The 12658-nt window shown below is 37.0% G+C and overlaps 1 protein-coding gene across 1 annotated transcript in view; it reads right to left on the bottom strand.

The window, feature by feature from the left end:
* Nucleotides 1-12658, bottom strand: part of SMC6 (structural maintenance of chromosomes 6) — a 78126-nt gene that overhangs the window by 49362 nt on the left and 16106 nt on the right. Inside the window, 6 exon segments of the mRNA XM_043604489.1 lie at nt 1383-1481; nt 1584-1703; nt 4552-4653; nt 5617-5697; nt 9567-9628; nt 10257-10393. Of these exon segments, the coding sequence (XP_043460424.1) occupies nt 1383-1481; nt 1584-1703; nt 4552-4653; nt 5617-5697; nt 9567-9628; nt 10257-10393 (601 nt within the window).

Genomic DNA, 12658 nt, shown 5'->3' with positions numbered 1-12658 from the left:
AGTTACATGCTCTACCTACTGAACCAGCCAGGCACCCTTGGATTCCATTTTCAGATTGGAGATTATCTAAAGAGAAAAGTAACCTAAAGTCCTCCACTATGATAAGCTAAGAAGTGAGGATGAGGAAAATCTGGTAAAATAAACAATTCTAGGATATTCTCGCAGAAATGAAAATCCAAGGTAAGAAAAGTAGGTGGGTTGAACTTCCATTTACTACCTGAAGAGGGAGTACGAAATTCAGCTTATTTCTGTTATTGTTACATATTTATCTCTGTTTTGATGGATTAATGTCAAAATTCTTAAAACGGAAAAACATATCTGCATACTTGGAGGAGAGACAGGAAAAAGCAAGGTGGGGGATATTACGTCCTATACTACAAACTAAGCTTGGGGGCCAAAAATTCGTAAGTAGAACAAAATACTATGAGGTTAGGCCAGCCACACTGAGCAGATGGGGCTTCTATAAAAAAGAAAAGGCTAGGACTTCTACTTCTGGCATGACAGTGTGAGGAATTCTGCACTGCTGGCTACATACCCTTGGGAAAATACTAAGAAACCACTCAAGTGTAAATTTTTAATGTGTGAATTGTATGGTATATAAATTATATCTTAATAAAGCTGTTAAAAAAAAAAAGAACGAAAAGACAAGTATAAAGAGTGGATCTGCTATATGGTAAAAAGGTCTACATGCACACCCCCAACAGAGAATTACTGCTTTTATTTACCATTCAACCAACTTCTACTTCTAGGCCCAAGTGGAAGACTTGTGGTTTTTCTTGAATCTTACATAAATAGCATAGTTTCCACCTGGGCTCTTAGAGCTCGGCTTGAAATTAACTTCATAGACCTAACAACCTGTCCCACATGTGTTCTACCTACATGGAATCCTCTGATGGTTCTGGGCTCTAAACTTCAGTTCCCTGTAAGTTATGGTAGCAGTCTCTGGGTATTGTGTTCAGTTTTGAATTGTTACACTTCATGATACTTAACTTTAATGCTATTCTAATTCACTATTATCCTAGCACCTCAAGACTTCTTATGTTGCCACTGCTAATGAACCCAGAGTAAAAGCTTCAGGCTGTAGCATCTCTAGTTGGTAACAAAGTACCATTGTCTGCAAGCATGAGCTCAGAGTGCGACATCACTGGGCTCAACTGGCTGATCATGTCCAAATAAAACACTCTTTTAAAAAAGAGAGTTGCCACAATAGTCCTTGAACAAAAGTTTAGGTCAGATTCACCTAATAAATTAGGTAATAAATTCACACACAGACAGATATATAGGTTGACACTTCTACTTTTGTTAAGTCTTTTAAAATAGTCTAATATGAGTAATCTTGTATGATTAAACTACCAAATATGTATTAGAAAAACTACAATTACCTGCTGTTCTTCCATCTTCCTGTCAAGTCTAGCAGCACGATCTTCTCCGATTTTGATATTATCTCTGATAGCATTCAATTGCTTTTCAATTTCATTGACCTACAAAGACATTACACAGTAAATCATGTAGAAGACTAACTGTAACCAAACATATTCTGCATATTAAAAGTATAAGTGAATAAGTAATTAAGTAAAAATTACCACTGCCCAAGCCATTTCATGTTTCAAATATTCTAAATTAGTCTTCATTGTACTTAAGCCAGCAATACTTTGAAAACGTTCTTCTTTTTCCAAACACTGACGTTTTAGTTCAATAAGTCGCTTAAAAAAGAAAAAAAGGAAATATTTCTTACTGATATTAGAAAGACACATTTTACAAATGTATTTCTTTTAAGTGTACTGCCTTAATGGTATTAAAAAAGATATGCAAAGAAATGTCTTCTTTTAAGATGAAAATAAAAATACTTTTGGTTCTTTGATATGCTTGGATGAGGTACAACTATTTTCTTAATTTCTGCACTATAAAAATGGCCAAATACTATTCTAATGATGATCAAAGGCACAAAGGGTTTAAGACCTCACAAGTGCAGACAAATCAAAAACTCAGTTTCCCGCTTCTCTTGACACCATATCTGAGAGACGGAATGGTCTGTTCTTCTGGGCAAAGTACACCCAGCACCCTTTCCAAAGATAATGGAAGATGTAGAAGACATTTATTCCTAAAAGCTAAGTAAGCTACAATTTTTAAAATCTAAATTCTCGCTTAACAGTAAATGAAATCATTAAATATCAGACAGAGTGACATTACAACAGCTTCTGAAGTAGCTCCTAGACTTCATATTCTGTACACCAGGGTAGATAGATGGCCTCTCCCATTCACTGGTGCTGACCATCTTCAACCAGGGCCTCACGCTGTAGATCTACAAGGGTGTCCCTACAAGTCACTTTCCCAATTTCCAGGATTATTTCAATCCATTATCACTCTCTTCACACCTCACACACACGCCCCCGCGCTAATCCTCACTGATTCTCCCTGCCTCCTACCTCAGGGAATTTAGTGGCCATCAGATGGAAACTCCAACTTCCAATAGCCTTATCTACAAACCTAACGCAGTCACAGCTTCCTTACACTGAAGAGGAGGGGGCTTCATTACACTGAAGTCCAGTCCCCATCTATCTATACCTTTCGCAGTCAAATGCTCTACCCCTGAGCTATACCCCCTATCTATACCTTTTGGATGCGACCACTTGCTTCTGCCTTCTTGGGAGGTCTAAATTACTTCATTTCTCATCCCATCTTTTCATCTTTGTTTCCACTTTATCCTCTTCACTGACTCCCTTCCACTATCATTTTTATTTCTTAGAGACTGCTTCCCTCCTCTCACCATCCCTCTCCTGGCACTGTTCATCCTTCATTTCTCATCTTAGACATAAGCCTTAACAAATCCACCCTTCCCGAGTCCCTACACCCCAGCACTAATACCCTATTAAGTGCTTTTGCACAAACCCAGTCACAAATAAGTCCTTTAGTAGTGACCACCATACTCAGTTATTTACCATCTGGTTCCTGCTGAGTAGTTAGGTCTATGACCCCACGAGCCCTCAAGCCCTGGTATATATTGGCTGTTTATGGCCACGGACAAAGCACAATGCCAGGAGGCACACAGTGGAACTTATTATTTGTTGGCCGAATGCTTTCTAGTTTCTAACCTTCACATACTGTTTCCTATAGATTTAGTTATTCAAATTCGGAGTTTATTTTGAGAATATAAAGTTCTTCCTATAGATTTAGCTATTTAAATCCAGAGTTTAAGAATACAGGATATTTAATTAATATTTAATTAATTAATTAGAAAAAAGTTCTTATTAAGTGCACATTATACATACGGAACTCTGCTACATGATATAGGGAAGTGCTTCTTTAACTTCATAATTAAAATATCTTTACTAGTTGATAACAAAGTATACCATGGAGACAGTGGGTGTTTAACCCCCCCCCCCCACTGTCTAAAGCAAACAAATTTCTTCAAAGTCCTGACTTATTATTTTAAAAATAATAAATGTAACATATACTTTTACTTTTTTCTGAATATGCAAATATTTCCTTTCCCCAATAACACTGATACTCCAAGAAAGTGTGCTATATTAATTCTGTGGTTTACAGTGCCTCCTTGTACACTACCACATACCTGGGGTTTAAAGGGACAATGTGGGGAATAAAAATAAATATACCCATCCTTGCTTTTTAAGTTTTCATACAATCACAGACCTAATTTTACATATGCAATCCTGAAAACTTGAAGTCAAAGGGCCAGTGTGACATCTAACTAAAGGTGACTGGATCAATCATTAGTACAATTCTGTGTCAAAAGCACAAGCTAAGAAACAGCTGAAAGCTGAACTGGTTGTATGAAACTGACTAACAAAAGAATAAGATACAGAATCACACAAAAATTGGTGGACTTAATGTACTGGACGAAAGGCTCAAACGTAAGCCTTATGACTTTGAGGTCTCTGATTATCAGACAGAAGGTTGGATCTTCAGGAATCTGAAGAAGACAGTACAAAAACAAAATACAGCAGATGTAAAAACAAATTTAAGTAAGTCACGCTGGCTTGAGTAATTTCAAATTCACACAGATATGCACAGCTGCTAACCTGGCAAGTTCAGATGTGACAGTTGCTACCAAGCTATCAGTGCTTAATGAATGTTAACAATTTACCAGTGTGATGAAATACTTATCTACCATATATAATTACATGTGCATTTAATACGTTTAATATCAGCTTGAGGCTTGTGCTTCTTTTGCCATCATAAAAAATACTACAGTTTTCAAACAACTTATAGTGAGAATTAGTGATACCTTATTGTAGAACCAGTAAGTCATATATCCAGGCATAAGTATGTAAAATATTGCCCTGTCCTCTAGTTTATAACTTAACAGAGGAAAATGTGTACATGCCCATTATTACATAACAAAGTAAAGGCTAATAAAATACCTTGAATATAAAAACCACCCTTCATATATTTCATAGAGTACCATGAAAGTGCTATTAGTTTTCTATAGCTACGTATTTATATATAAGTATATAATTTTACAGTACCATTTATCTTATAGGTACTATAGCAATTTGACCTCAAAAATATTTGCATCAAGTGTTTACAAACCTCTTCTCCTTGATTTATCTGCTCCTTTGTTCTTTCTTTTGTTTCCATAATGTACGAATAATCTTCCTTCATCTGCTCAAGTTGGGTTGCTTTCATAAAGAACTGTATCAATAAGGAAAACACAATTAGGAGTCTGTAAACTTCCATGAACTGTAAAAAAAAAAATTGTGGACTAATTATGTAAAAAGACACTAAAAACAATCTTGAGCAAGTAAACATATACACAAAAGAACATGTTTTCAGACCTCAAATTTATTTCACTTACTCTGTTCACATCTACACATTTACTTGAAAGAACTCTTAAAAGCCTATGTAAGAAAACACTTTTGGTGTGATAATAATACCATCTTAAAAACTCACGTTCACTTATTCTTTCATTCTTTAAGCAAGTATGAAAAAAAGAGAAAACATCCATATCCTTGATCTTTACACATCTTAAATTTTTAGAAAAGGAAATAGTGAAATCCATTCAAAAGTTACAGCATAAGTTTTAGTAGAAGTCAAATACTTTGCTAGCTTTATAATTTAAGGTTTAAAGGTTGTTATGCATGACCAATCATTCCTTTTAATTTTCTTAAAGATTAATTTTAGAATAATCCGTTCTCTCTCAGAATTCAGAGCCAAAGAGTGAAAGCAAGAATTTACCATGAAAATTACATTTCTATCATACCTACTTAGAACTTTCCTAAATTAGCCCTACACTATTACTGTAAATCAATGGCTTTAAAAAAAAAAACAAAAACAACTCAAGGGACCCCTAGGTGGCTCAGTTGGTTAAGCTTCTGACTCTGGATTTCCTCTCAGGCCATGATCTCACGGCTCTTGGGTTCGAGCTCTGCACCAGGCTCTGCACTGACAGTGCTAGGCCTCCTTGGGATTCTCTCTCCCTCTCTCTCTTTCTCTCTCTCTCTCCCCCACCCCTGATCATTCTCTTTCTCTCTCAGAATAAATATTTTTTAAAAACTCAGTATTTATAACATGAGCAAAAGTTATATTCAGTATATATGCTTAATCTAGAAATATATTCTTTTTTGATAAATTCATATTTACTTTGGTGTTCCTTACTTTGTATTTGTCTCCCTCATTTTTAGACTGCAAGAACTGCTTGCTCATCTCTTGTGTTAAAACAGAAACCGGATTATCCACCTGAAATAAATAAGAAAGATTATTTCTGATTATTTCATTTTAACGACTTAAGATAAACCGACTGAAATACAGAATACAATTCACCCATGGCATCATCAAGAAGGCTAAGGTTAGGCTATTAGGGTAAATACACAAAGAAAAAATGTTAGTTATTAATGTAGGGAAAATATTTCAATATTTCATGATACTAAAATAAATAGCATAGTCAAAATTATTCTGCCACTATATGAGGACACAAGAAATCTCTGAAGAAGTATTTTTATTAGAATGTTGTTACTTCTTTCACCTGTTTTATAGAATATCACTCCTATGCTACTGGTTAACAATCAGACAACAGTGAATAAAGCTCTCAGCTGACTTGGGTTCTTGTCTCTCACCCCCTATGTTGCCCTGGGCAAGTTAGTTTCTCCAACTAAATACAAAAGGTCCAACTTTGTTATTTCTTGATGTTTATTTTGAGAGAGAGAGAGAGCAAGAACACAGTGGGAGAGGCAGGGAGAGAGGAGAGAGAGAGAATCCCAAGTAGCAAGAGAATCTCAAGTATAATACAGAACCTGACGCAGGGCTCAATCTCACAAACAGTGAGATCATGATCTGAGCCAAAATGAAGAGCTGTCTGCTTAACCGACTGAGCCACCCAGGCAGCTCCCACCTTGGTTATTTCTAATAGGAATTATGATGACAAGTAGTGATTATTTTTCTTTCAGATTTGTTATTTCTTCATGAAGATATTATAAAATGAATCAAAATGCTGGAGTTATTTCTACCTTTTGGAGGAGGAGTCATTTAAAATAAGCTATTGCTTGAATTAAACTATCTGTAACTAGCAAGTTAAAGTACGGTTAAAGTAACAGTAAAGTACAGTAACTCATCAAAGTACAGGTGAAAAAGTTTACAAAACATATAACTTGCTTCAGAAAAATTCAAGGTCATTACTCATTTATGTCTTTGGCATTAATAAGAAAATAATTTACATACTAGAAAATAATACAGTTTTAAAGTTATGGAATATGTAGGACCAGTATAAATGAAAAAAATTTTAAACTCCTTCATTTTACCATCTGTAAAATTTGGGGTCTTCTAAGATAACAAAACCATTTATGCAGTTATAAAGAAACCTCTACAGGGGTGCCTGGGTGGCTCAGTTGGTTAAGTGTCTGACTCTTGATTTCAGCCAAAGTCATGATCTCAGGGTGGTGAGATTGAGCCCCGCATTGGGCTCCACACAGGGCATGAAGCCTGCTTAAGATTCTCTCTCTCCTTCTGCCCTTTCTCCACTTTCTCTCTCTCTCAAATTAAAAAAAACAAAAAACAAACTTCTACATGCCACTTTTTATTATTTTTATCACTACTATTGTATAGGTAGGCCACACAGACTGCCACATATTTTTTACAAAGCTTGCCCTATATCTTCATTTCACATTCCATTTGACTTCTTAAAAACAAGACCTAATGTGCTAGTCTTTATTTATTTTTTTTTTTAAATTTTTTTTTTCAACGTTTATTTATTTTTGGGACAGAGAGAGACAGAGCATGAACGGGGGAGGGGCAGAGAGAGAGGGAGACACAGAATCGGAAACAGGCTCCAGGCTCTGAGCCATCAGCCCAGAGCCTGACGCGGGGCTCGAACTCACGGACGGCGAGATCGTGACCTGGCTGAAGTCGGACGCTTAACCGACTGCGCCACCCAGGCGCCCCTGTGCTAGTCTTTATTTAATGACAAGACATTTTAACCAACTTTGAATCAGTTAACTTCACCAAAACTTACATTCTTTTTTTTTTTTTCAACGTTTATTTATTTTTGGGACAGAGAGAGACAGAGCATGAACGGGGGAGGGGCAGAGAGAGAGGGAGACACAGAATTGGAAATATGCTCCAGGCTCCAAGCCATCAGCCCAGAGCCCGATGCGGGGCTCAAACTCACGGACCGCGAGATCGTGACCTGGCTGAAGTCGGACGCTTAACCGACTGCGCCACCCAGGCGCCCCAAAACTTACATTCTTTTGTCTACAACTTTTTGATTGTTTTTGAAATGGGATTCCTAGTTCCTACCCTACTCTAGGGATTATGTAAGAACCTTGTAGCTTTACCTGTCGAGACTCTAGAACAAACAAAAGGCAAGCACAAACAGGTAAACTTCAGAGAAAGGATAAGAAGAATAGGCACAGGGGACAAAATAATCAGGTACTTAAAGACATTAAATATTCTCCCACTTGGTTATTCTAGGCCACCAATGTCTAATAGATACATAATGCAAATCACACAGATAATTTTAAATTTGCTAGTGGCGATATTAATAAACAGGGAAAATCAATTTTAATATATTTCTAGTCTAAAATATCAATTAACATATAACCTATATAAAAATTGAATTATTCCTTTGCAGTAACTCTTCAAAATGTCATATGTATCTCACACTATAGTACATCACAATTTGGACTACCTACATTTCAAGTGCTTAATACCCGCACGTAGCTATGGTTATTATACAGGTTAAGTGCAGCTCTAGACCTTCTATATTTTGATAAATGAACCTTTAGCAACTGCATCATACTAGAAGAGGACTAGAAGAGTTGTAACAATCTTTACATATTTCAAAAGAAATAAACATGTTTTTACATTCCCCAAGGAAGCGGGAACTTAAAGAACAGGCTTAATTCAACTTTCCCATAATTTTTCTTTCTGATAAATAGAGTTGTCCACAGAAGGAATCAGAAGCTTCAGGCAGAAGTGATTCCTCCGTCACAATCCACTTAGAAGTAGTTGCTGAAGAGTGAAGGATTCCACACAGGTAAGTACGGAGTGCGAGAAATCTACTGGATGCCCTCCAAGATCCTCCCAAACATCTATGATTCCATATACGTTTGGTTTTCCTGATTTTGCTTTAAAATTGTCCTGCATTCTAGCCTCAAATTTATTTGATGTGTCTGCTTTTCTTCAGATTTTAATAAGTATTTTTCTAAATTTCTGTTGCCTGACATGGAAGCCACTACCCACATGGAGCTTTTTACACTTAAGTAAATTAAATAAAATCAAACACTCAATTTCTCAGTCGCACATTTCAGGTGCTCAAGAGCAAGATGCCAGTGGCTACCCCACTGAATAGCATAATACAGAATATTTCTACCATCACAGAAAGTTTTTCTGGATAGCTTTGTTCTGAACCAAACTGGCAAAGATACCTAGACTTGTAATTGTTCTTTTCCCTTGGTGACTAGTCTTGGTGTTCTTCGTCCCGGAATAAGGCAGGGTAGTACATCAGAATGTAGCAGGGATGCCTGGATCCCAATCCAGGCTCTACCAGCAAGCATGCCTAGACGACTGTAGGTGTACATTTACTTTTTCTAGCTCCTTCCTCACCTACAAAATATAGGTGAATCAGATGACCGCCTAGGACAATTCCAGTGCTCACATCATAAGACTACATGCTCTATTTCTAATTACTCAAAGTTATCTTAGCAGAAAGGACTTGACACACCTCCTGCAGTTATGATCAAGAACTCCAAAGTACAAAAAGAAACGCTTTATTTTTTTGGAATAAATTTCCTTTCTATAATGACTTAGCAACTGAGCTTAGGGAGCCTAGGGCAACAGAAAGCAAAGAAACTGTATAGCTTTTATGAACATCAGTTCTATCCCATACTGGTGCAGACTACATGTTCTTGACTGCTCTGTCAAAATACGAATGTGATATTAGGCATTGAAAACTCCCGCTGAATTCGCAAATTTTAAGCAATGTCGCTAACAATAGTTGTATATGTTCCTCCTGTGGTCAATTTACTCATATGAGCCCATCTGAATTCTTTCGACATTGCAAATGACAGCTTATGAAAAAGTGCATCAATCAGGAATGCAGATTTAGCAATTACCTGTATGTTAAAATGATCAAGAATTGCAATCAGCTCTTCTTTTCTAGTAGAAACCACGGTGCCTGGTTAAGAGAAACACATACAAATGACCAGACTGTTTTTAGGGCAAAAATACAGAGAAAAATGAAGCAATTATTTACCAATATAAGCATTACTATTTTTGTGATGTCATCAAGAATACGCACGCATCTAAGAGAGCCGGCCACTACGGTAATCATGACCCAAGCACACAGAGGAAGAAGCACGGACACCATGACGGTGCTTCTCTTCTTCCCATTAGCTAAATGCTTGCTCTTCCTTCTCACCTACCTCTTTGCCTCCTATTCCTTTTGCGAACCTTTTCCCCACCTTTTGCAAACCACATCTTTCCACATGTGCTAGCAACTACAGGGGTGAAAGGAGGTCTGCGGGTGAGGACGAAATGGCACAGCCTGTTTCAAGTGGACCCAAACTCTGATAATCATGGTTCTGCTGTCCAATGTCCTGGGATGAAACAACTCTGTGTATATATGTACGTACATAAACATGTGCATGTACACATACATGCAACCAACCCATGATCTGACATGAGAAAGGTTTCAAGAAATTAGGAAGAAATGCCCTTTTGATGAATACCTGAGCAATCACTTCACTGTTTAACTGAACATTTACTAATATTTTATATGAAATGAAAAGACATTCATAACAAACCTGTTTCACTTTTTAGTTTATAAGATCGACTTCCATCCATGCTGATGTGTTGTTGCACAACTATAGAGTTACCGTACACGTTTGCTCTATAGGCATCATCTCCTCTGTTCCTTAATGTTATTGAGATATCTGCTGAGCTAAAGCAAGAAGGTTAAGGTAAGTCACATGAAGGTACAGTGCAATTTCAATACTAGGTTACTAGAATTTTCAAAATCTCCAAAATAATTTGCCTAATTCATTTGAAAAGTAGCTTTATACCAGTAGTTGATGGCTGATAGGCTACTACAGAATAATGCTGAATATATCATGCCTAATAAAAAAAAAAAGAGAGAATAAGAGTTATGGAAATACTGACTATTCTATGCATAATAGAAATACCATGGTCACATAAAACCCATTAAAATTTTGGTTGTTTCAAATCATGCAGATAAGTTATACACCTTTTATAGGCAACATGGAATACTACACTGACTATAAAATAAAGCATCATGCTGACAGCAATCCCTTAAGAATGATGAAACAATTATGGGGAAATAAGAACATCTTCCAAGAACATTAGAATCAAATGAAGCAACTTTCATCTTTCAAATGTATGGCAATAAAAAAATGAAAGTATTTGATACCAAGAAATGTAAACGGAAGCTCAGAATTTCTTGAAATTCTATTGATATTATAAAGGAATTATTTTTAAAGCTTTAAACAAGTTTAGAGCATTTATAGCCATGCACATTTTTATACAGGAAAAAAAAAATCAATCTTTATTTTTCTACTTTTTTTTTTAAAAATAAGACTTGGTAGAAAAACAAAAATTAAGGAAGTATATTACTATATACACACTCATAATTTCCTTAAACGTAAAAGCAATCAATTTTTTCTGATTCAGGTGAACATCTCCCAAAATGCTAAAGCCCTTTAATGCAAAACTGCTTTAACTAGTAATTAAATGAAATCTTTAATAGAACTTGTTTTCATGAATTTATAATCAGATTCCCAAACTGTTCCCATCTGCAGGAAATGCAGAAAAAAATACTCAAGATAAACTTCACTGTAAACTGATATTACAGTAGACATACTGAAGGGTTTTGTTACCTCCTGCTCCAGTCACCCTCTTCTTCACCAGAGCCTGAGCAGAAAGACAGGGCTTAGTAGCCTGATCAGTCCTCACCCTGCCCTCCAGGGATGGAGCTAAATATAGAAATCTGATTCGAACTCAGAAAGAGTAACCTTAGTTACTTGAGAGGTCAACATTAAGGGAAATTAGATGAAGGGTATAAAAAAGTGTACTATCTTTACAACACTTCCATAAATCTAAATTATTTCACAATGAAGTTTTAAAAACAAACTCAAATGAAGGCACAACCACGTTAAGAGCTGGTGATTCCCTGAAGCCTCTGAGGACTAGAGAAACCAATTTGGGGCTTTATACTCGGATGAACAAGCAGAACATGTGCAGAGGCTACAGAGAAGCAAGAGCACACAACAGATAACCTCTTAGAAAACCACCTAGACCAAGTGAAAGAGACACACTCACAGATATTGGCAGTAAATCAGACACAGAGAACGTACACAGCCCCAAAGACTAAGACAGTTAGATGTGGATGACTGGATGACTGCACAAACAAAGACACAGAGTAATGAAGACTTGGCTAAGTTGTAAGGTAGAGAACACACACTCCTCACAAACCCACACACCTGTCATAAGGAGACAGAGGGAAGGGAGCACAATACGGTACAGCCCATTATACAAGGGGGTGAGGGAGGTGGAACAGAAGGGTTGCCGCATGGACCCAAAGGAAGGGAGAGGCAGAGAGAGGCCTAGAGACAAAAATACAGAGAAAAAGCCATAGACACAGAAAAGAAAGGCCCAGAGACAAAAGATCCTTGGTTCTGAGGTCTCTGAGTACCAGTTACTCATGAGACCCGACTATACTTCTTCACTCCTGCAGCTTCTAATATACAAATTCCTGAATTTTTACAATAAATCTCCCTTTTTTTTTTTTAAATGTTTATTTATTTTCAGAGAGAGCTAGAGAGCAGAGAATAGGGGCAGAGAGAGAGGAAGAGAAATCCTAAACAGGCTCTGTGCTGTCAGTGCAGAGCCTTATGCAGGACTTGAACTCAAACCGTGAAATCTTGACCAGAGTCGAAATCAAGAGTCGAATGCTTAACTGACTAAGCCACCCAGGCACCCCTAAATCTCGTTTTCTAAAGCTACCCTAAGTGGGCTGGGGTGTGTGTATTTTGTTGTTGTTTTTTTTAAAGAGAGAGAGAAGGCGTGCGTGCACAAGCGCACATGAGCGGGAGAGGGGCAGAGAGAGAGAGAATCTTAAGCAGACTCTACATCCAGCACTCATGCGGGGCTGGATCTCATGACCATGAGATCATGACCTGAGTCGAAATCA

The sequence above is a fragment of the Prionailurus bengalensis genome, chromosome A3, assembly GCF_016509475.1.
Source record: "Prionailurus bengalensis isolate Pbe53 chromosome A3, Fcat_Pben_1.1_paternal_pri, whole genome shotgun sequence".
Taxonomy (NCBI): Eukaryota; Metazoa; Chordata; class Mammalia; order Carnivora; family Felidae; genus Prionailurus; species Prionailurus bengalensis.
This window is presented reverse-complemented; position numbering and strand designations above follow the sequence as displayed.